At 34.8% G+C, this 24,455-nt stretch overlaps 1 protein-coding gene and 1 long non-coding RNA gene across 2 annotated transcripts; both read right to left on the bottom strand.

The window, feature by feature from the left end:
* Positions 1–8,541: 8,541 nt before the first annotated feature.
* On the bottom strand, positions 8,542–9,218 carry LOC131859595 (uncharacterized). Its single transcript, XR_009359247.1, has 2 exons — positions 8,956–9,218; positions 8,542–8,831 (listed from the first exon to the last, which is right to left on the bottom strand). It is a non-coding gene; the product is annotated as an uncharacterized LOC131859595 (long non-coding RNA).
* A 4,481-nt stretch (positions 9,219–13,699) lies between these two features.
* LOC131858827 (uncharacterized) lies at positions 13,700–14,638 on the bottom strand. Its single transcript, XM_059212280.1, has one exon. It carries the CDS (start codon positions 14,636–14,638, stop codon positions 13,700–13,702), a length of 939 nt encoding a protein of 312 aa, XP_059068263.1.
* Between the last annotated feature and the right edge of the window lie 9,817 nt (positions 14,639–24,455).

Genomic DNA, 24,455 nt, shown 5'->3' with positions numbered 1-24,455 from the left:
TCACGCCATTTCACTTCACCCCTTGTTGTAATTATAGAATGCTTCTAGACATTTATTATTATATTATTAATAATATTATAATTATAATATTATTGTATAAATTTTTATTTATTTATTATTATGTTGTTGTTATTTATTAATTTATTATTATAAATATTAGTACTATAGCATTAATAATATTATTTTATTATCAATTTTTTATATTATTAAATTGCATGAGGACAACTAAAATACTATTATTATTATTATTATTTTATTATATATATGTTTATATATTTATATAAAGATTTAAAATATTTAGATATAGATTCTAAATAGTTTGTTAAATATTTCTTTAGTGGATGTGTAAAATAAATTTGATAAGAACATTTAAACATACTAAATATTATCTTGACATAACTAGAAAATTGCCAAAAAAAATTCTAAAATCCAATAATAAGATATAAATTTTTTAAGCCAATTAGATTGGAGAAAAATAATTTTTATAATTTAAAAACTTAAAAATTGCCCATCTTAACTTTCTAGAAATTAAAAAAACTATCAAAAGAAAAAATTCATAGTTCTAATTGGTGGAGAAATAATTAAATAATGAGTTAACAAAAATCCATGGCAACTAATTGTAATAGTACTAGCCTAATGAACAAGTACTAAACAATGATTTCAAGTAAAAGCGTTTAGCAAAAAGAATAGTTGCTTCAATAGTTTATTGTGTGGACCATAAAATGTAAATATTCTTTTTTTATATATATTAAAATGTTATAATAATATGAATATTTGTAGATGTTTGTCAATATCATAAAAAAGTTTAGATAAATAACTATTTTTGATTAAAAATTAATATCAAATTTTTAAAAGAAATATAAACAAACAAAGTTATAAATTTATTCATTTTGTTCATTTATATAAATAAAATAAATAGTTGTATAGTAAATGCTTCTACATACAAAGGTAGTGAAATTTATTTGTATTATAAGATATTTATTTTGAATATTAATTGAAATAAATTAAAAATAACAAGTGTGATACTTTTTATTAGATCTAAATATAAATAATTAAGATTTAAATGTATAAATCATAAGAAAACCCAATCAAATGTAAAAATAAATAATTTAAATGTGTATTAAATATAATGTAGAATAAATTAATTAAAAAAATGGTTTTGATATTAATATCATTTTTGGTATGAAAGTTGGAAATACGATCCCACGATAACCGAATAAATAACCAAATTTTAATCAAATTTTTAAATAATAATCTTTTCTTAAATTTTTAAATACTTTTAAAGATTTGACGATAAGTTATCTACTTGCTCTAACTTAAATTTAAAATTAAAGTTTAATTAATAATAGGTTTTTAGATTTTTTATAGATTTTGGATGAAAAATTTAGAACATGAGAGGTCTCTATTATTTATGGTTTATTAAGTTCACTATTTAAACATTTATATATCTTATACATAAGATGAGTTTTAATAATATAATAATATAATTATTAAATTTAGTTAATTTTAATAGTGATAATGATAAAACTTTATATTAAATAATGAATATATAAAAATGTTGAATAGTGAAATAATAAAGAATATGATTAAAAAAAATTCTGACATAAATATCAAATTTTGAAATTTGGCTCGGGAACGCTTTGGGATTTAGCTTGGAAATGGCAAGCCTAGAAACTCAACAGAAAAATGTGTTTTTGAGTATTCTTTGATTTTCCAAACTTCGCACTAGTGGCTGATGACTTTTTTTTAGCCAAAATTGATAAAACAAAAAGGGTTTTTTAAGGACGTTCTCATTTTTCCAACAATATAAGGTTTGTCTTATTTTGACTTTAATAAATACTTATTTATTTTCTAATTGAATTCTGACTAAAGTCCTTATTGATAGGCTGATTGAAAAACACCCTTAACTTTCAAACGGTATCACATTTTTTGAATCTGAAACATGTGTCACATTCTATGGTTCATCTACTATAGGAAAAGAAAATTAAAAAAAAAAAAGAATTTCATAAAGCTTAGACCAAGTTAAGGTGATCAAACATAGGAGTTTTTGAATTTTGAAAAGTAGTAGTAAAAAATTCATAATTACTCATTTACTTTATAAAAATTTAGAAAAGAATATGTGTCACATCCGGACATGAGTCTACTACTTATATTATAAATATTGTAAAAAAATATTATGATTTGATTGTGATTAGGGTGGTCATACATACACCTACTTCTTATCTTTTTTTCTTGAAATTTTAGTACCATTGCATTGAAATTTTAAATTTTCATCAAATAGATTTTTTGTTTTCAAAAAAAAAATAGTATCTTAGAAACTACATTCAATATGCTATAGATTCTCTTCCTAAATATTCTTAAAATAATGCTAATAATTTATTCAAATTTTCATATCAAGTTGCATAACTCTGATTTTCTGAAATTTCATTGCTACTTAAGGGCCTGTTTTGGCCCACCATGATCTTGCACATACCCTATCATCATCCATACCATCTAGATAGAACTAGTCTAAATCGCTTAACATATTTGCCCTCTTAGACTATTATGCTTGTGAGCACGTCTCTCTAATCCAAACTTTGTTTTCTTACTATATGTTAATTGTTTTTACAAATAATCTAATTTTTTTCTTTGTAAGACCTATTGGAATAGCTTATTTAATTGAAAATATTTATATTCACACAATTGAGATTACTTTTCTCTCCTATTTAAACTTCCTTTTTATGAGATGCAATAGTATAATCCTCCTCTTTTCATCATGATTAGTACCAACTCTATGGACATTAAATTTACATTGATTAATAAAGACTCCAATTTTAAATTATGTAGTCTTTACTAAGTTTGCTTTCTTCTAATCTCACTTTTTATACTTTCTATAAAGAAATTTTTGTGGTCATGACTTTCTTCTTCTACTCTCACTTTCTATACTTTAGACAAAATAATTTATTAAAAATTTCATTAAAATTAGATAACATCATTTAAATACTATTACTTTACCCATGTGATTAGTCCATCATGCTATTCCTACATTTCTCTATTTTATTATAGGTAGAGAATCTTTCTTATAATCCTCTTTTAGAAGACCATGATACCTAAAATGAGACCTATTCTCCATGTTGAAGTAAGACTTTCGTTATCAAAGAAAGATTGATATGGAAATTAGTATAATGACCCAATATTTGGAACTAGAAACATAAAGTATCTAGAAACATAATGACCCAAGATGGTAACTGCTTCGCATGTTACAACGTCTTTCAGGGGTTAAGTAGTACTCATTGTTAGTATTGGTTGACTATGAGTATTCCTAGTCATAGGAAGCACACTCGAAAGAATCACAGACCTTCAATTTGGTTTTCATAAGTTTACTTTGATTGAGAGACTTTTTGTGGAGTTAAGGCTCTCCTTATTAAAGTAAGATTGCTACAGAAGTTAAGATAATGATGATTTAATGGTCTTATCTTTTCATAAGAATTGGTATCAGATAAAATAAATTTCTCCATTTTCATTTATTGATCCCATCAGTTAAAATGGCATACCATCAGTTGATGTTGGAATGTGAAGGCTAAATTGGGTTCTTAGCTTGCAGTGGTTAAGCCATCTTGGATTCTCATGTAGCAATGGTTGAGTCATCATGGCCTTCTTAGCTAGCATTGGTTGCATCATCATGGATTGCCCACTAGTGTGCCGTTAGGTGAGATGTCGTCAAGCATCCTATCGGAGGCATAAATTTTTTTGAGACTTACTATAAATAGAAAGTTTTGTTAGGAAACTTTCTATAAACATTAATTTTGACATGTGTTTTACATGTAGTTGTGCGATTCATACTTACTATATTTAGTAAGTTGTCTTCAAGTAGGAGTCTGCAACTCGGTTGTTTTAGGTTGCTCGAAGTCATGTTTTGAAGTACAATTTTTGAAGATTGTTGTAACTCTGTAAATCCTGAGAATCAATACAAAAGATAATTTGCCCATGGTTTTTTATTGGTATATTTGTACCAGGTTTTTCCACATAAATTTGTGAGTTATGCGCTATTGTTCTTCTTTGCATTTTTTTGCACTTGTTATTTTTCTCATAGTTGAAATGACATTAGTGTGATTGAGTACTATTTGCAAGGTGTTTGATAACAATTCTAATTATTGTCTTGTGAAAAATTGGAAACAAAATGAGAAGAAGAAAAGAAAGACTAAAGTCAAGTAAGCACGTTGGTGTCAATAACGATTTCCAAGATTTTTCTAGTCTATGCGGCCTTTTCACAATTCAATTTGATTATATGAAATAAAAAATAATTCTGACAATCTTATGACAATCAGATTTGATGTGTTAATTAGTAGATCTCGACAATCTTCAAATTGTATACTGGCATGAAAAGGAATGTATACTATTAAAAAAACTATATACCAACAGAAAAATGGCTATATACCAGCATTAGACAATTTTGGTGGTGCATTCTCTACCCAAAAAAAATAGTCTATCGGCTAAAAATGATCAAATTAGCCTAGTCTAGCCAACTTTGTAATCTATCATGTGTAGGCTCTACATTGTCAACTCTCACAACTACCTAGTATCACTCTCTTATGGGCAATCAACCTTTCAATCTTTGGGTTAATGTGTATTGCAACCTAATTATGATGAAGAACCTATGTGGATAAATTTCCTTTTGATCATGACGATCTCATTACCTTAGAACATAATGTATACTAGGTGAATGGCATTGAGGAAACCAAATCTGAGATGAGAGGCATAGTCTTGTATGCACATTAGAAAATTTAATGCATGAAGTTAATTCTAATCTAAGGGTAAAAAGATGATGATGGTTCAAGCTTCGTAGGTGAGGTATATGAGACTTGGGATAACCTTGGAGTTACTTTTGATAGGTATGAGTTGGAGACTGGCTTATCTAGAGAGGAAACCATTCATGGAGTACAATGAGCATTCTTTATCTGATTAAATAAATCAACCTTTTAATCCTTGGGATAGAGGTCTATGCAATCTAATTATGATGAAGAACCTATGTGGGATAAATTTCCTTACCTTAGAGCATAATGTATGCTAATTGAATGGCATTGAGGAAATTGAATTTGAGTGGCATAGTCTTGTATGTGAATGACAAAATTTATTACATAAAGTAGACTCTAATCAAGGGTCAAAAGATGATTATGGTATGAGCTTCGTAGCTGAGGTACATGAGACTTGGTACATCCTTGGAGTTACTGCTGATGGATATGACCATGGGTCTGATTTTGGTATTTGTCATAGCAAATTAGTTCACTATCCTTGTATGATCATGATTGGAGAAAATAATTTTTGGTAACTATTGATGATGAAGTGCAAGTTTTGTCTAGATTGGATAGCACACATAGGCATGTGGAATAAATAATTCAAAATCCACCAAGACCTCATATTGAGATTAATATCTTCATTGCTGATTTACAAATGATTAAGAACACTATATATTAAATAAAATTAACTTTCTTACATTGATGCATGATAGAGATGTGGCCAACAAAATTGCAAATGAGACTTTCACTATGACTAAGCAATTAAAGAGAGGGATGAGTGAGCTCATCATTAAATTGAGTTGGATTCCATCAAGCTTGCTTTGGAAAGTTTCCAAGAGGCACTTCTTGAAGCAAATGGATAGATCTATGAGGCCAAGCAATTCAAAGAGCAAGAGAAAACACAAAGGGCTGAGGAGATCAAAGAGGTAATGGAGGAGCTTGATTACATTTAGGAGGAGTTTGAAATTACACATTGTTGGTGTAAATAAAAAAATAGGAGTTTGGACCAATAGGAGGATTGGTTTGAGTTTGGAGTTGAGTATAATCTTCAATTTGTTGAAAATCCTTTGTTTGAGGTTGATTGTAATTTGACTTATGATAATCCACTCTTCAAGTTTGATGATGGAGCTCTTTCAGATTCTAGTAATGTGGTTGGAGTTGATCAAAGGGTTTGGGACCCAAGTGCAATTACTAGGGGTGAGGTGTTGAGTCGGGATTGGAATAATGGGCATAATTTCAAAGATAGTACTATTGCCCACTTTCCAATCAGACTCCACATTACTTCAATTCTTGGCACATAGTTGAGTTGGTTTATCATTTCAGACTAGCAGTCAAGTACTTTAAGGGTGATTTTGATAGGTAGAAATGATCTAAACATAGGTGATGAGTCTTTTTCTATTTACATACTCATATCTCCTATGCTTTCAATGAGATCTTAGATTGTTTACCACTGTCCATGCCTTTCCACATTGGTTATGGTGACACATAAATTTATGAGCAAATAGTTTTTAAGCTTTGGTAGGCTTTAGTATAGTTAGCTATGGGAGACAGTTCAGGTATAGTTCAATTATTTTTCATTTCAAGTATAGTTCAATTATTTTTCACTCTCACTTAGGTGAGTTATCATTACTATATTTATTTCATAGTGTTGGTAAGCATCTCTCTAGATGATGGTATGGTGATTATAACATGTAGGGTGTGTTACTTGTGTTTTTCCCTTTGACACTTCTCCAAGATTCAATGTTACATTTTCGGTTGGAGACTATAGAGGGACTTCCTAGTTAGCTTCTTTTTGGGACTTCATGAGTGCAGGTGTTGTGATTTATATTATATGGGTTTGCAGAATTTATTCCTCGTTGCTCATAATTGTTTGGTATTGGGATTACAAATATGGACTTCATTGAGATACCATGAAAGGATATACTTCATGGTATAGATTTCAACCCTTTTACGTATCTCAACTCTGGATTTGATCATGATTATTTTTTGGTCTTCCAGGACAAGAGAGTGTAGTTTGGACATAATAATTTCATGGTTGCAATCAAAGTTACATAGCAACAACATGGTGGTTCCATTTTGAGATTGACTTGGAACCCTTAGATTGCTTTGGTTTTGTAGTCCAACAACTTTTGGGAATGAGAGAGTCAATGTTGACTTTTTGGAGTTTATTCCTATGGTGCCTCATTTTGGTTCTTTCAAAGAGAAATTCTCTGAGGAGTTAAATGATCTTACACAATATTTGATTGCTCTTCTTATAGGAGGTTTTAAGGAGGTCTCTTGTGTTTGTACCTTGTAGGATAGAGCTTTGAAAGGTTGGTGCTACAAATCTCCTAGCTTGACTTGGGATCTTGGGATCTAGGTCAATCTAGTGATTGTCGGGTTGTATTGGAATTGCTTATAGACAAGTAATATTTGGGAAGGGAAGACTATAATGTCCCCATTTTTCAGGTTTTCTAGTAGTCCAGTTGTCGCTGACATTCTACGTTTGATTCATCTTGTTCAAAGGGTTAATCTAATGTCACCAATGAGAATAGATGGTTTAGTGCAGTTGTATGACAATATCTAGAGGGGTTTTAGATGATTTTCCTATTTTTACTAAATGTCAATCTTGGCACTAACTTGGTGATTTGGCAGTGTTACTATTTTGAGATTGTTAGTGATTACATTAATAAATGATATCTTGACAACTTATGGTGTTTAGAACTTGTATTATTTGAAATAGCGGTAATACTATTAAAGTTATATTTAATTTAACATTATTTAATTTAACAAAGTCACTTTATATTGGCCTCTATGGAGATATAAGGTATTATTTTAAATTATCAAATAGAGTGACTTCCTAGAGGTGGGAGCCAACTTCGGGAGACAAGGAGATGTTAAAAATTAAATTAAATATTACAAAACTCTAATTAGGGCATTGGTCTTTGAGGAATTAAATAAACATTTTTTAGCTCATTTTCAATGTGTTGAAGATTATCATTTTTTTGCCTGAAAACCCTACATGGTTTTGAAGATTGGACTTGGTTCATCCTAGAATTTTTGAGGATAAAATCCCTCTTCGAGAAGATTAGCTCTAGTGGGTGAAAGATTTATCTAGTCTAATATTTTGGCAAAGTCACTTAGATTTTTCATTTTGGACTATAATGGTTTGGGTATCAAATTTATGAAGTTTTGAGTAAATAAATTCCAAGCATGCGGACTTGAGTGAATAATTCCTTGTTCGAGATTTGGATGCCTACATCTTCTTGTAATGAGCAATCTATGATGAGATAAATTCAAATAAGAGAAAACCTAAAGAGAAAAAGAAAAAATAGAGGGCATCATGGAAAAAGACAAAGTAACATTGCTAACTATCTTGACCTTAAATTATGTTTTTGTTATAGGTATCTCTAATATGGCTCAATCACCTCCATACCTCTCTCCTCAAAGGCACTTGTAGTCATGCAATAGGATGAAATTCACTATGTCCATATGTTTTCTTCTTATTTATGTGTGACACTTTTATAAGTTTGAAATATTTTAATTTAATTAATGAGATATATTTATATATATTTAATATATAATCAATTATGATAAGTTATAAGCAACAAGATAGCAATTCAAGTATAACCCAACTTAATATTGTACAAAAAATCACTGATATCTATAAATTTTATTTACACTTTCACACATGAATCACTAATATTTATTTTTAAAATTATCTTCATATTCATCATGAGAAAGTATGCATGTTTATCTTTACAAACATCACAATATATCAACAACCTTCACTCTAAAACTATATCTTTTTTATTCAAAGCTATAAACTAATGAGAGATCACAAATGAGGAACCTCATCCCCAATATAAATATTCAACAATAATATTCCAACAGAATTTGAACCTTGATGATGTGAACAATAACACCACAACTTAACCATCATACCATATCAATATTGACAAAACTATTTTACCTGTTGTTCATGCCCAACAGCCTTATACTTTATTTTGACAAAACAAATTATATATTCCACGCACATAATCAGACGGGAAAAGCTATTCTGCCCGTTATTCTATCCTGCAGTATATCACAGAGAACCGAAATTAACACAACACTGCTATAAAACCAGGAAATGATATTTACGTAGTGACATACAATCACAAGTCTATAAAAAACCATTGAAATTGAAAATAATTATAACTTTTGGTAATGCTAGCCAATCTGAAAAGATGAGCGCTTTCTGAGAGTATGAAATCCAGTGGAAGTTGCTGAAGCATTCTTATTAGCCTCCATTGTGCTAAATGTCAACATCCATCTCAAGTTTTCCGTGATCCCCTTCACTTTTCCAACGATGTATGCAGCTTCCCAAATATGTTGTTCCATGGCCATGGTTGCCCACTTCTCAGTATCCTCCATTATCACATCCAATGCCTTGGCCATGCAAGCCCCTATCTCATCTGCCAACATCTTCCACAGTTCATCCATGATACCGTCCACCTTGATGAAGTTCTCAAAATCAATATTCACACACACCATCCACAAGCTGTAACCCTCCACGACCTCATTCCATGTTCTGCAGTGGTATTCTTCAGCTACTTTTTTGGCTTTTACAATAAGATTACCTACAGCTACTCTGGCCGCTTCTGAGGAATTCTCAACGGAAGGAGGGAGCCAATTGACCAGCTCACCCACTCTGCCACGCTTGCCGCCTGCAACAATGCTCCAGAAATAAAGTATTCATCATTCGAATGATCATCATCACAGTAGCAACCCATTTTGACAAGTTTGTGTTTGCAGGTTTTGGGTAGTAAAGTAAAAGGGAGCAGAGGCAAAAACAAAGAAAATGGTATACGATGGGCTGCTGCACAAAAGAAATAAAATTTATCGACTTGCAAAAGACCCGTTACATCCACCTCTGTTTTTTAGTGGTCTTAAGAAGGACACAGTAAATTCTTGAAGTTTCTTCCACCGTCTAATGTCTTTCTAGACTTGTCTATTCTATCGATTTTTCTAGATGGTGCACTAAAAATAGGCTGGTGTAGGAATTATGAGATATCTCCAACACTCTTCTTTAATTTCTATCACTAATTTCATCAATATTTATAATACATATTTTTTTTTTTTTTTAAATATTCAAATTGTTTCTTTGTTAAAGTCTTTGTGAATATATCTACTAATTGATCTTCGGATCTACAAAGTTCTAGATTGATTTCCTTATTATTTTCTAATTTTGGAATAAAGCGATGTTTAGTATCAATATGTTTCCTCCTTTTATGAAAGCCGCAAGTTTTCAATAATGCAATAGCCGACTTATTGTCACAATGGATTGTTGTTGGTTCCTTTTGTTCATGCATTAAATCCTTTAAAACTCTTCACATCCACATTGTTTGACACGCTTATATTGGGTTCATTGTTTTAGCCCATGGTTACATGAAAGCACTAGAAGATAAGTCACGGTTGACCTCTTTGAGAGTTGTGGAGCTAATATGTTTCATATGGTTTAAGCTCCTAAACAACTTTCCTTCACTTTCTTGGGTTGTAGTGATCTCTTGTTTTTCAACTGTTGGATTTTGTAGATTTGTGGTATTTCCATTGTTCGAATGACATGTATAATGTGAATGTCTAGATGTTTAAATAGATTTCAGATTTACAAAGATGGTTTTGCAAGTTTTACATGTGCTAACTAAAATCTATGGTATGACTAGATTCAGGGTATTTTGGATGGAGATAGTTAAACGTTTGCATGACTCCTTGCAAGGTTCTTTTTGATCTTTTGTTACTCCTATGTGGGTTTGTTCGGCAAATTATGTCTAGTATTGATTTTGATGTTTGAGTCTTGGAAATCCACATGTTATGCTTGATTATCTCTATTATGCATGATACTCATGTGAGGTTGAATCTTTCAGTTATCTGAGATTGGAACACTGATTATGTATTTCTTCTTTAAGATGTTGCATATGTTTTGATCTTGTAGATTGTCTAATGAGAATTTGGTTTGGTAGGTCTTTGTTGTTTATTAACATTATTACATTGGTATTTTGATTGCTGTGAGAAAATGATTATTTGGAGTACCTGATATAGTTGATCATTTGAATCTTAGCAATAGGTCATGGTTCTTGAGAAGATTTGCTCACTTTCAATGGATTTTTGGTAAGGATGTTGGTCATGATGTCATACATTACGTAATGTGTTCTATCTTTTTTTTATATAAGATTTGGTTCTAAGTTGTTGTGGTTAAAGTGTATTGTGTGTCATCTTTGATTAGAAGATGGATGATCTTTTGCAATGGGCGTTCGTGTCATGTGGATATCTTGGATTCTGCCTTTGGATTGCAGTGAGAGTTTGACATCTTTGGTTCTATTGACAAAGGTTCTGTAGTTGTATCTTCTTGGTTGGAGATAGTGGTTTGACTCATCCTTTTGGGAAATCTTCATTGAGTTATTCGATCATGTTGGGGTCATGGAGGATATTTAGTTAGGATATTGTTGTCATGATGCATGGATAGCTTGGTTACACAATTCAGTGGAAACTGGTAGTGATGTGGATTCATCATTTGATGATGGATGGCTATGGCAGCATCTTGGTGTCATGGAGGACCCTTGATTCTTTGGTGAGGTGTTGTTGCTTCTCTTTGGTTTTGAGTATTATTCATTTGCTTGGAGCTTCATGATTTTGTAGGATCACATTTGAATTCAGCATGGATTGATTGGTTTATGCTCATTGAGACTAGAGAGACTTGGGTGAGGCTATGAGACCTCATGTTTTTTTGGATTGTATGTTGAGATGGTGACTCTTTGATGAGTAGCAAAAAGACTGAAGAACCTACACTTGGTTATGGATATGAATCCATTATGGACCTGAAGAGAATATTCTCATTTATTATAAGTGTTATTGCTTGGTGTTGAGAGCACATGGCAAGATATTGTTTCTATTGGTATTAATCAGTGACTAAGAGGGGGAGTGAATCAATAAAAATAATTTTTAAACAATAATATTCCAAACTGACCGGTCTGCAACTACCCTTTTTAAATCAACTTAAAACATTGCATTAATCATGAAGGTAAGAACATTTAAGGAAATAGATTTGCATGCATCAAATAAACATCACATAACACCAGCAATTATACATGAAAACCCTTGGTTAGAGAGAGAAAACCATGGTGGGGATAACCCATAATCTCTTTTACTGCAATGAAAAGAGTGCCCAGTTAAGAGCTTACAATCTTGTTCCTTCTAAGAACATCACCCTGTTAAAGATGACTGGTATCATGTTAAGAATACCTTAGAATCTGTTAGGATTCACCTTGCAAAAGGATTTTACACTTCCTCATGGAGCGACCCTATTAGGGGATTTTACAAATAGAACCGGTTAAGGTTCACCCTGTTAAGGGATTTAATCTATTGCAATGATTAGAGAGCAACAAATCATTGTTCTGATGATGACACTTTTATGTCAAATAGATCTGCTTTGTATCTGCTTCAATCTCTTGGTGATCTGACTTCACTGATTCATTGAGGAACCCTTCTACCCTTAGCTCATTCTTCACCTTATTCTAATTTTCAATCTTTGCTCACTCACAACTCCCCTGATACACTGGCAAAATCAAGATGAAAAACATCTATATAGTTGTATTCAATCTTGGCATTAACTTTCCCTCCAAAATTTGAACTAAAAAAATCATTCTATACGCCAATCTATTTGTTCCATAAATCTCGTTGATTATATCAGTGAGACTATCTGTTCATGCCACAAATCTTGCTAGTTCTCTAGCAAGCACTCCGGCTTCAACTAGCTCTTTCTAAATTTGTTGGATCCACATGTTAGCAAGCCAAACATGTTGATGACTACACGTGCTTATCCTTTTCACTTCACATGCTTATCAATCACCATTATGATCTACTACCGGTCGCTTCCTATAAACCAGTCTCTGCTCTCTGCCTTCTCTGCCTCATGTTCTGATTCTCTACCTATTCATTGCCTTCTCCACCTCTTCTTTGCCTTCTCTACATCTACTGGTACTAACTACTCTACCTCTATCAATGGTTCTCTGCCTCTACCAGTACCTGCCTATATACTTTATCTCTATAGTCCCCTCTTCATATGTCCAATCCACTATACATTCATTCTCCCCCTTTTTGTAACAATGACAAAGAATAAAGGAATCAAAGTATACAAAATAATTCATGAGAGTAAGTCAAAAATTTCTTTGAAATTGACCTTAGCAGCCTCCAAAGAAGATTTCCATGTAGGATTCACCTGTTTCATAGTGAGAATTTGTCCATGTAGTTGTGTGACAAAATCCTCCATGTCATCCACTGTCTTGCAGTCAGGTGAACTGATGAGGCCTTCTGCTTGTTTCACATTGCCTTGTAATAAATCAATGAAGGGGGCAAGATAGCATTGTATCTCTAGCAGGTTTAGAGCTCATTTGTCTTGTTCCTCTATTAGCTTGTGGATTTCATGAGTCAACTATTTGACTTTTCCATTGAAAGTCACTACTGAGCTTGTAAGAGGATCAAAAGAACCTAACAGCTCTTGAATTTCATTTTGAGTCTTTACTCTTTTATCTTTAAGATCTTTGATGAAATCGGGGAAGTTTGAAAATTTGACCAATAAATAGCCAACTTCCTTTAAGATTGATTTCACCCCTTCAGTGTTGGTAGAGAGAAACTTTACCAATTGATATTCGTTCCATTAATTTCTCACCTCTTCAGGTTTCATATTGCCTTGTTGCAACCTTCTCCAGATCAGTTGCCTCTCAACTGATTGCTTTGACAAGAGTGCCCAATTGATTGATGATAGGTGCATTCTCATCAACAACAATATAAGGAATGAGATCAGATAAGATTGTCTTTGCAGTATTAAGAATTCTTGCCTTCTTTTTCTTTTCTTTAAGTTTGGCATTTTCAGCTTGAATTCTCAATTTTTTTGAAACTTTTATTAACTATTTGGGGGTCATCTTCTTGATATCAATTACTGAGTCTTCCCCTTCTTCCTCCTCTATTTCTTGTTCTTCTACTTCAGCTTCTACCTCGGAGTTGGATGAGGTGGGGAGTTTAGCTTTCTTTTTCTCAGTTTCCTTTTCTAAAACTAACTTCCTCTTTACTGGAGGAGTATCCACCACTGTTTTCTGACCACCTTCAAGTTGACCAGATGAAAAATCTTCTATCTTCTTCTCTTGTTTCAGTTCCTTGGTCTCTCCTAAACCAATACCAGTTGATTTTGTTTCCTTCCTTTCTATTTTCTTTTCTACTTCCTTCTTTTCTTGTTCCTTCTCCTTTGTTTCATCTACAAATAGTATTGATGAATCTATCATCTTGGGGTTTTCTTGCTCTAACCCTTTTTTTGGCAAATGAGGTTCGTTGCTAGTAGGGTGTGTTGTGGGAATATTTATTGTGACCGGATTCCTTTGAGGTTTTTCCTCATAAGGGATGTCCACAATTGTAACTTCATCTTCTCCAGAATGCTTGGTTTGATCGGTTCCCTTTGCCGGTGTATTATTAATATCAATAGTTTTAATAGTTGATTTTTGTTCAACCAGTGGCTCTGCATCCTTTGTTAGATTAGGAATATCTGACACAACATCACCTATGATATCTTCAACTATAAATGCATCAAACTCATCAGTGGTGTCCTTGTCTTTTCCTTTTCTCTTTTCTTGAGCAGCTATATCTTGTCCTTGTTTCACTTCTTTCTGTATTTCCTCCTCGGCTTTCTTTTGCTGGCTCAAAATTGTTTTCCACATGTCAATTCCCTCATCATGCACACCTTGAATATCTCCTATGGTTACTCTCCCTATTTTGTTCCTTATTTTGAAATGTTCTACACATGCTTCAGCCACTAAAGATGATTGATTATAATCCAATTCATGATGTACTTCCATGAGTGCCTTTATTTTGTGTTCCTTCTCAATTGTCACAACATTTTTCCATCTCCCTTCAATGAGATTTTGTAAATCTGATGGAATTTTTCCATGTAGTTCACTGGGAGTTCTACAAAATTTATGTAAGTTCCAAATGAGTGCATCTTCAATTTTTCTTTTGTAGATTCCTCATTGTAGAGGGGATATTTTCTCCCAACACTAGCTAAACCTCCATACTCTTTGATCCCATGGACCAATTAATCAACAGTTGGAGCTACATTCCTACCACTTGTTTTGACTTCTTTAACTACCACATAAGATTGGGTGTCAGAGTTATCATCCTCCTTTTCGTCTATCTTGGGCTTCTTCTTAGCCTTTGTTTCAATTATCCTTCCATTCTTTTTATTTCTTGCATATGTGACTCCTACTGGTCCACCTTTACCTTGGGAAGATGTAGGAGTATCTGAGTCCTTTTCTTTCATGTATAATGTCGGTTTGCTGGATGCAACACCCTTGGATCTTGTCTTGGACATTTTATTCTTTTCTTTTGTTTGCTCTTCATCTTTTCTTGATTTTTCCCCTATTTGCTCACTGGTACCGGTGGAAGCAGTGGCACTAGATTCTTCACCTCCATATTTCTTGTCTAAGGTGTCTATCATTTTCCTCACTTTTAAATGAATGATAGGCTCTTTGAGTTCCTTCTTAATTTGGGAGCTTGCCTCCTCATAAGTTCCAAATCTCTTAGGTTTTCTGTCTACCAGTTTAGACAATAACATGTTTGCATATATTTTGGCAATGTCTACCCCAATCTCATAACCCATAACGGGTACCTAGAAAGTTCTAGGTTCAATCACTTGAATAATGCAACTATCAGTATCAACAAGAAAGAAAATAGTGTCCTTGTACTTTTGAACTATATCAGTTGAGATTCTTTCTCTTTGATGCATTCTAGTTTGGAATTCTTTAAAATAACCCCACATTGTCTCTCCAAACTTATCACCTAAGTCTCTAATCATTTCACCTATCTGAACTATGATAGGTTTATCTGTAGACCACACTACATTGCCCTTACCGGGAAAGAAATTTTGCACATAGAAGAAGATACATACCAGTATTGAACCATACTTGAATGATTGCTTTTTGTCCTTCTTAATTCAGTCCATTATCACCAAGAATTGACTTCTTATCATCTCACAAATGTCATATGTTGCATCCTCTTTGATGATATGGTAAGTTGCATGGATAGCACCTCTCGACATGTTGTTCATGCAGCTTGATTGGTACACTCTATAAGCTATCACTGTAGATGCAAACCTCACTTCTACGTCCTCAATGTGAGTGACTGTCATTGCTCTCTTGCCATATCAGGATTGAGTCAACCGAGTGACCTCACCAGATGATATTGTCCTCAGGGTTAGTGCATCGCCTGTTTCGTTAAACCCTGTTACTCTTTGGATCACATCCTTTGTGATTTTGATTGGTGCTTCAGCTTCCAACCATAGAAATTGGTCATGCACTCTACTTAGAACATACCTGATCCAATCAACATAGAATTGGTTAGGAATATCAACAACATACAACAAACCCTTGGTCTTCAGATGCATATGTTATGCCTTCAATAGACCATTATCGCAGAACCCTTTGAATTCATCTTGAATTAATTTTTCTCCAATTTCTTCAAGCTTGTAGTGGATGAAGGAATGGATATCTTCAACCAGTAACACACCAGAGGGCACAGATGATAGGGAACTAGTCATATCGATCTCTCCGACCTTCATAGGATGCAACTTGAATTCGGGTTGTGGTTTCTTAACTACCTCAACCAACATAGGAGTCAAAATGGAAGCTTCCATGATGAATTTGAACATAATTTATAGATTAACTTCTTTTATTGTTTTTGCTAAGGCTTCTGGTGCAGGAGCACCTAGGCTACCATCAAGCCTCTATAAGGAAAATTTTGAATTTTTTATGTTTTGAATTATTCAAGTTGTAAATAAGGTCTTTTAAGACCAAATGTGATGTAATAAGGTCATTAAGACCATTGAATGTTAGATTAAGTCCTAGATGGGTCATGTTGTTGATATTGCTCAAGGATTGTCAAAATTGTCAAAATTGTCATTTTGTGACAAATATGTCTTAATAGGGTCATATATGGTATTTTATGGTGTATGAAGGTATTTTAATCCTATTTTTACCTATTTATATTGGTTGTGAGTCATGAAAGTCTTTGATTAAGTCTATGTAGCATTTTTGAAAAAAATGTCAATATTGCCAAAATGTTGTTAAGGCAATTTTTGCATTGTAAGAGCAATTAGGAGTTGGTTGGTTGAAACAAATGCAAAAGGTGGTTATTTCAGTTGGGAGGCCTTGGAGGAATTAAAATAGGCCATTCCCACATTTTTTTGTAGGTTGGATGGTGATTTTGTATGGAGAACTCAGTTTGAAGGCAATTTGATGATCATTTTCTCTGCAATTTTATGTAAAAATGCTGCACTTTGCTTCATATCTTTATTATTTAGATGAATTAACACATAAGAGTGGAATTTTTGGAAATATATATGTGTTAAATTTCATTTGGGACTATTTTGGTTTAATTTTATTGAGTTTTGATCCTTCTACAAGCTAATTTACAAAAACTGGTCTAAAACCCTAGGTTTTGGGGCTTTGTCAAAGAAAAATGTAGAACTCTCCATTCTATCAATTACTTGCCTTAGGACTTGGTGGAATGGTGGATATGGTAGTTTTACAGATGGGTTTTAAACAATTTTTTCATGGGAAGAACCTAAGTGTAGTTTTGGGCACTTGAGGGCTTTACATCCTCATGTGTTAGGCTAGTTGAAGGAGGTTTGAAGAAGAATTATGTGTTTTGGAACCAAAAAAATTAAAGAGACCTTAGAACCTATTAAATCCTTTCATTTTTTCTATGTTATTACATTCCAAGTGAGTGGGAAAGTTGGTGGAGTGTTTAAGGGGTGTCTCTAGTGCATTTGGAGGCCTAATAGGGCTCTTGAAGGACTGTAACAGTCAATTTTTGAACACTTTTCTCCATAACACCATAGACATCAAACAATTAGAGTCACTTGTGGGGTGCACTTCCCTGATGAAGATAGTTTTGTACAAAATAAAGACCCAGTGACTCCTGTTGTAGATGACCATTCACCTAACAATGCAACTGATGTGGAAACTATTGTTGTACACATGACCATTCTACTACAGCTTGTAATCCTATTCCGGAAACACCACAACTACAGGTGGCCTCAAAGGTTCCCAAACCAAAATGGAGCATATCTAACATGAAAGAAGCAATATCATGCATAAAAGATAATCACATGTCTCTTAGAGGTACATCAATCAAGTATGGTATCCCCATTGCCTCTTTGAGGGCTTGGCTAGTGGGAGCCACAACCATGACTGTGAGGGGTCCACGCACCATTTTATCATTAGAGGAGGGGGATGAAGTTGTCCAATGGTGCAAAGACATGGCTGAAATTGGTCATGGTCTCCAAATCAGTCAACTTCAATCAATTGTTGCCCAAATTACCGAGAATAGGCTTAATCCATTCAAAAATTGGATGTCAGGGAGGTCATGGTGGCCAGGTTTTAGATGAAGGCACCCTGATCTGATGATGAGAACAACAGAAGGAGTGGACTTTGATAGGGTAATTATGCTTCGACCTTGTATTGTTTCCTTTTTCTATGACAACTTGGAGGTAATGTACAACCTCAATCACTATGGTAGTAGCTAGATTTGGAATTGTGATGAGACTGGTGTGCAAGCTAGGAGGAATTGTGGAATGAGAGTGATAGCCAATTTGGGCCAGAGGTGTGTACTGCACCTAATTTACAAGAGTAGAGAGTGGATTAATATTTTGGCATGTGTTAGTGCATTTGGTTTCATCATTCCTGAATTTTATTTGTTTAATTCTAAGAGGCATATCTGAAACTACATTACAAACTATGAGCCAGGAGCATGCATGGATGACAAAGGAGTTGTTCTCAAATTGATTGCAATATTTGCACATTTAGTCCCTGGTGGAGTTTCACCCTCACGTAGGTCCCTACTAATCTTTGACGGTCATGGCAGCCATGTAGCCTTCAAGACAATTGAAGAAGCAAGGCAAATAGGTATAGATTTGGTAACCCTTCCTGCTCATACAAGCCACAAACTATAGCCACTTGATGTTTCTATATTCTCACCTTTCATGAATTATTTCAAACAACAAAGGACTATAAGGATATCAAAGTACCCACAAATTGAAATTAGAAAGCAAGAGTTGACAACTCTTGCGAGCAAGGCTTTTTCCCAAGCATTGACACCGGCTAATATAATCAGTGGCTTCTATAGGATAGGGATTTGGCCACTTAACCAATCTGCATTGAAGAATGATATGAGGCCAAGTGAAGCATTTAAGGTTGGAGTTGATATACAACCAACTATTGGAATAGAACATGATGCCACTTCAAGGGATGAAGAACCAGAGTATATGGCAACGAAAGCTTGCTTGTGGTTGGTTGGTTTTAATGAGGAAGACATTCAAGATTTTGTAGAACGTCATAGTAGAACACAAGCAATGGTTGAGGGTACAAGTTTGACACCACAAACTACTGAACTAGGTTTTCCCCCACAAACCAGCTAGCCAAATGAGGGTTTGGAAAGTACATCAGCAGGTGCATGTCTTTGCCAACACAAGTTGTCATACCAGACTAGACCCAAGAAGAAGCCAACGGTGATGATGTAACCCTTTCCATGCCAAGTCTGCTAGAAATTGATCCAGTAGATGTGATACATTACTTCACCAATGCAGTCAACTGGGAGCAACAAGATGGTGTTGATTGTGAAGATCAAATTCACATAAGTGAAGACAAACCTGAGTTTATGCCATGTACACAAGAGGATGGGCAGCAAGTGCCAAGGAAAATCACCAGATTCTTAAGACTTCCAGTGTAGAGAATGAATTGAACTTCATGTGGAGGTAGGAAAGGGGTGCTACGTCTTAGTAGCCAGTCATAGGTCTTGACATCTGATGAGTACATTCAAAGGGAAAAAGATAAAGAGGCCGAAAGGAAAAGAGATGAGGAATTGACATAACGAAAGAAAGAACAGATGAGATAAAGGAAGGCACAACATGAAGCAGAAGCGATAGAAAAGGAGGCTATGAGGGTCGAAAAATAGGCCAAAACATTGCAGGATTCCCAAAAGAAATTCATTTAAAGATAAGAGAAGGAAAAGAAAGATGTAGAAGCAAAGCTTGAGAAGGTGAGGATGAAAGCTAAAAAGGGAGCCAAGCATGCAAAGAGGATGAAATATGTGGCCACAGTCACAAAACCTCTACCCATCTGACACCCAATTCTCATGGAAATGATGAACCTCTTGTCCCCAACCTTTGCAGCTATTAATATTATGCAAGTTGGGACTTGTAAAGCGGAAAATCACAATCGAACCCTAGTTGGTCTCCCCTCTTTCAACTCTGAGGAGAGAGAAGGGAGGTTCGCTAGGATTCGATGGTTTTCACTTAGGGGAGAGACTTTACATTCAAAAGAGGGGTTGAAACTCATAAGATCCAATCCCACACAATGTAAGATTGGACGCTAAATGAATTTCAAGGTTTAGGAAAGCAAGGCTACCCTCTTTTGTAAAGAATGTTGTTAAGGAAATTAAGCTAGGAATGCATAGAAAGTCATAAAGATTCGCTTATAAACTGAGTTAGGGATATAGGATGAAGTTGCGGACCTGGAATTAGCAGTAAAATGTCGATACGGCGCTGTCCTGCAAATTTGAGCAAAAGTTGTGCGGACAATGGCGCCCGGCGCCACAGTCCTCCGAAAAATCCGCGAAACGAAGGGGGATCTGTTCGTCTCTGCACAAGGATTCCAGATCTTCAATCTCAGCCGCGCACCTACAACCTACACATAGAAAAGTGGAGACAATTGGGGGGTTAGGGATTAGGGGTTTGCCTTTAGGTCAAACCCCGGTTTTGGAATTAACCAAGAAATGAGCAAGTGCTGTAAATGTAAATGATTGTAATGTAAAACAAGTACAAATACCTTGTTCTAAGGATGTTTGTATCCTTATGTGCGAAGGTTTAGATGTTGTTGTTTGTTGTATGTTGTAATAGCATGTAGTAAGTGATCTCCTCTTCAATGGTTGAATCCTTGACTTGAATGCAACACTTAGCCTTGAATGGACACTTGAAATGATCAATTGCTTGAATGCTTGAATGCTAGAGTATAGTTTCCACATTTTTTCTGTCATGTATGTGTTCTCCCCAAATGAGAGAGGAAAATGTAGTTTATATACTTGTCAATTAGGGCTGATAGACTGATTTTCCCGACCTTAGGCCGACCAGGAAATATAATTTCCAAATTGCAAACAAAAAGACCCGCAATCTCCTTAGGAGACCGGGCCCAAAATAGGACCCAAGGACCAGGGCGCTAGGCGCTCTGGTCCTGAGGGACTAGGGCGCTGGGCGCTCTGGTCCCACCTCCCGGGACAGCAAGGTGCAAGGAGGTTCAGGCCAGGGTGCTTGAAAAATGCAGTTTTTGGTGTCGTGAGCAAGTTTCGGGGTCTCCATTCAGGTTGCGTGTTGCGTTGCCATCGTGAAGACCGAAATGCAGTCGAAATTGCAAGTGTCACAATTTTAGGATGCTACATTTAGCCCCCACTTTAGTGGGAGTATGTATGCTCATACTTCCGGTAAAGTACAAGGAAACAACATTGAATAGACTTTCACCACGTCAAGGAGGCAAGATACACCAAGCCCCCAGTGGACCAAGGATCTTATGACTTTGATTGACAAAGTAAAAGGGAAGATCACGAGGGAGAACCATGACTGTCAGTAGTAAGGTTCCCTCACTATGAGTCATGCAAAAGAAATACCAAAAATTTTCAAGGAAAAGCTAAGTTCGCCAAGAAATTTTCAAGTATCTTGAAAGGATAGACAGGGTGTATGCCCCCCTACGTTAAAGCGATCGCACACGCCTCAATGGGGGTGATTGTTTTAACGTAGTGATACACATAAGAAATGAGAAAGGAAAGGAGCACGTTATCGCAAAGATTTAGCCCCCAAGTGTGAGATAAACCCAAGGATAATAAACAAAAACACAAAGCACGAGGTGACTTCGCTTTCCTCGGGGTCAGTATGCTGTATGATAAGTCATGTATATATCATATGTATGTATGCATAATTGTTCTTCATTCCCCAATCAAGGAAGGTCACCTAGAAGAAGGGAACACATGTGTCTTTTGAGTCAACATGAGAGAGACCAAAGAGATCTCAATGCTTTGCATCGTCCTCAAGTAGACAACACTAAGGACTACAAATAGAAGAATGAGAATAACATATAGAAGAAGTAACAAAAGAGAGGAGGAGAGAATCTGCTATGCTAATGTAACTAGTCTAGCATGTCATCTACCCCCCGATCTTGCTGATCAATGTTTCGGGAAGGCAGGGAACACGCTAGAGGAGGAACATCCAACACAGCAGATGGAGCTATCACAAGATCCAAACAAGGGCTATGTTCATGTTCCAAGCCACGTTGTTCTTGTCTAGGAGCTAGGATAAGTGCTTTAGAAAATTCATTAGATAAATGATTATCAACATCAACAAGTTCATATTCACTATCAGAAGCAAGAGGAGTAACATGTTCATCATGAATAACATTTTCATCTATATCATCATCAAGATTTATAAAAATAGGATCTTTAACTCACACAGGATCAAGACCATCATGCATCTTATGTTTAGGAGATTTAGGCTCAGTATCCGGCTGAGGAGAAAATGGAATAATGCTTGTTGAAGGTGTTTTTGGAGATTGTAAATTTTGAGAAGCAGCTGCTTGAGCCCTAAGACGACGTTTTCGTCGGCGTTCACATGCAGAACGATTTCGTCTAGTCTTAGTAGGAAGTGTAGAAGATAGAGGAGGAGGAATGTTCTCATCCTTATCACTTGGGTGTTTAGGTTGTGGTCTCTTAGGCTGGATAATAGGAGAAGAAGAAGGTCTCTTTTCTCTATAAAAGGCAGGAGGAGGAACTGCTCCATATAAAGGAGGAATCTTTGGTTTAGGAAGAAGACCAAGTCCATCATGACGAGGAGGGATAGGTCTACTTTTAGAAGATTTATTAGGCATAGACATAGTCACATCCATGGGGACGGGTTGGGGATCTTCTTGAGGAAAGACATTAGTTTTATCTTTCAAAGGAAGAACTTCCTTCTCAAGAATGATAGGAATGTCAAGTTTAGGTGTTCTAGGTTCACTTAGAGATAGGATCATATCTGTTTTCCACTTTTGATAAGATTTGAAAAGATGATCACTTCGCGAAGGAAGAGACTGGAATTGTTTAGGCCAAAAGTAATCAATAGGAACACTAGAAGTTCTTTCAGCTGGTTTAAAGAGACTATGATTGACAGTAACAACTTCACCATTATGGGGAAATTTCAAACACTTATGTATAGGAGAAGCAATAGCTTTCATGGAAGATAGCCAAGGATAGCCAAGCTTCACACGAAATTGTTCGGAAGATGGAATAATAGCAAAGTTCACATCAAGGGATTTGTTATGGACCTCAATAGGAAATGTAATAGAACCAATTGCAGGAGAAGAAAATGCATCAAATAATTTCACAACCACATCTGTTTTGTCATAAATCACTTGATTCAATTGCAAAGTAAAAAGAAATTCTTCAGTGATAACATTAGCCATGCACGAAGGATCAATAAGCACTCCACGGCAAGGTGTATTCTTGACTTTTGCAACTATGTATAAAGGACCATCAAGTGCTCTAATGGTTTCACTAGAATCAAATGTGATGGAAGGTTCTTTAGGGATTTCTTGCTGCTCTACAAAGTTAATCACATTCGGAGTCATAGACACAAGACCATCAGATGAGAGAGAGGAATCATTAGCCTCAATCACATTAGAAGTATGAGAAGTATGAGAAGGTAATGGATCAGTAAAAATCTGAAGATTTTGGTTAGGAGGAGCTACAGATGTGTTGCCTTTATCATTCACTCCAAAAACAGAAATAGTATTATTATCAATCAAATCCTGAATTTTACCCTTTAAAGAAAAACATTTTTCAGTATCATGACCAGGCTGACGATGAAAGTGACAAAAAGCTTTATGATCAAAATAAGGTGAAGTAATCTTTGCAGGATCAATTTGTCTTATAGGAGGAAGAGTAAGCACATTTTGTTCCAATAACTTATTCATAATACCATGCAATGATTCATTCAGAGGAGTATACTTTCTTTCTTTCTTGAAAAATTTAGAAATAGGAGGCACACTTGATGCTGCATTCACATTGTTGTTGATGATGTTTTCATTGAATTTGATGGAATCTCTGTTCGGTTTAATCTTCCCAAATGGTTGTTGACTGCTATCACCCTTATCACTCGGAGCCATAGGATGTGATTGCTCCATTTGACTCACAGTCAGTTGATAATTGTGAAGAGTGGCACACAACTGTTGGAAAGAAGTAAACTCAGAAAACAGAAGTTTGTCTCGAATATCTTTTTGCAAATTAGAAATAAATATTCTTTGAATATCATTATCAGGCACTGGAAAAGAAATTTGAGCATACAAATGCTTATATCTACCAATGAAATCAGTCACTTTTTCTTTAACACCTTGTTTACAATGCATTAAATCAATCAAAGTAACTTTAGGACTTATATTGTTTTGAAATTGTTGAATGAAAGCATTTGCAAGTTGTTCAAAAGAAGTAATAGAATAAGAAGGCAACGAGCAATACCATTGTAGGGCTTTGTCTCTTAATGTTCTAGTAAACAGTTTCGCAAGCAACCTTTGGTCATAAGCAAAATCAGTACATATTGTTTGA

Source organism: Cryptomeria japonica, chromosome 10 (genome assembly GCF_030272615.1).
Source record: "Cryptomeria japonica chromosome 10, Sugi_1.0, whole genome shotgun sequence".
Lineage (NCBI taxonomy): Eukaryota > Viridiplantae > Streptophyta > Pinopsida > Cupressales > Cupressaceae > Cryptomeria > Cryptomeria japonica.
This window is presented reverse-complemented; position numbering and strand designations above follow the sequence as displayed.

Bases quoted from the DNA above. Each gene is read 5' to 3' on its own strand.
- LOC131858827 (XM_059212280.1), bottom strand. From the start codon at position 14,638: ATGGAAGTACATCATGAATTGGATTATAATCAATCATCTTTAGTGGCT.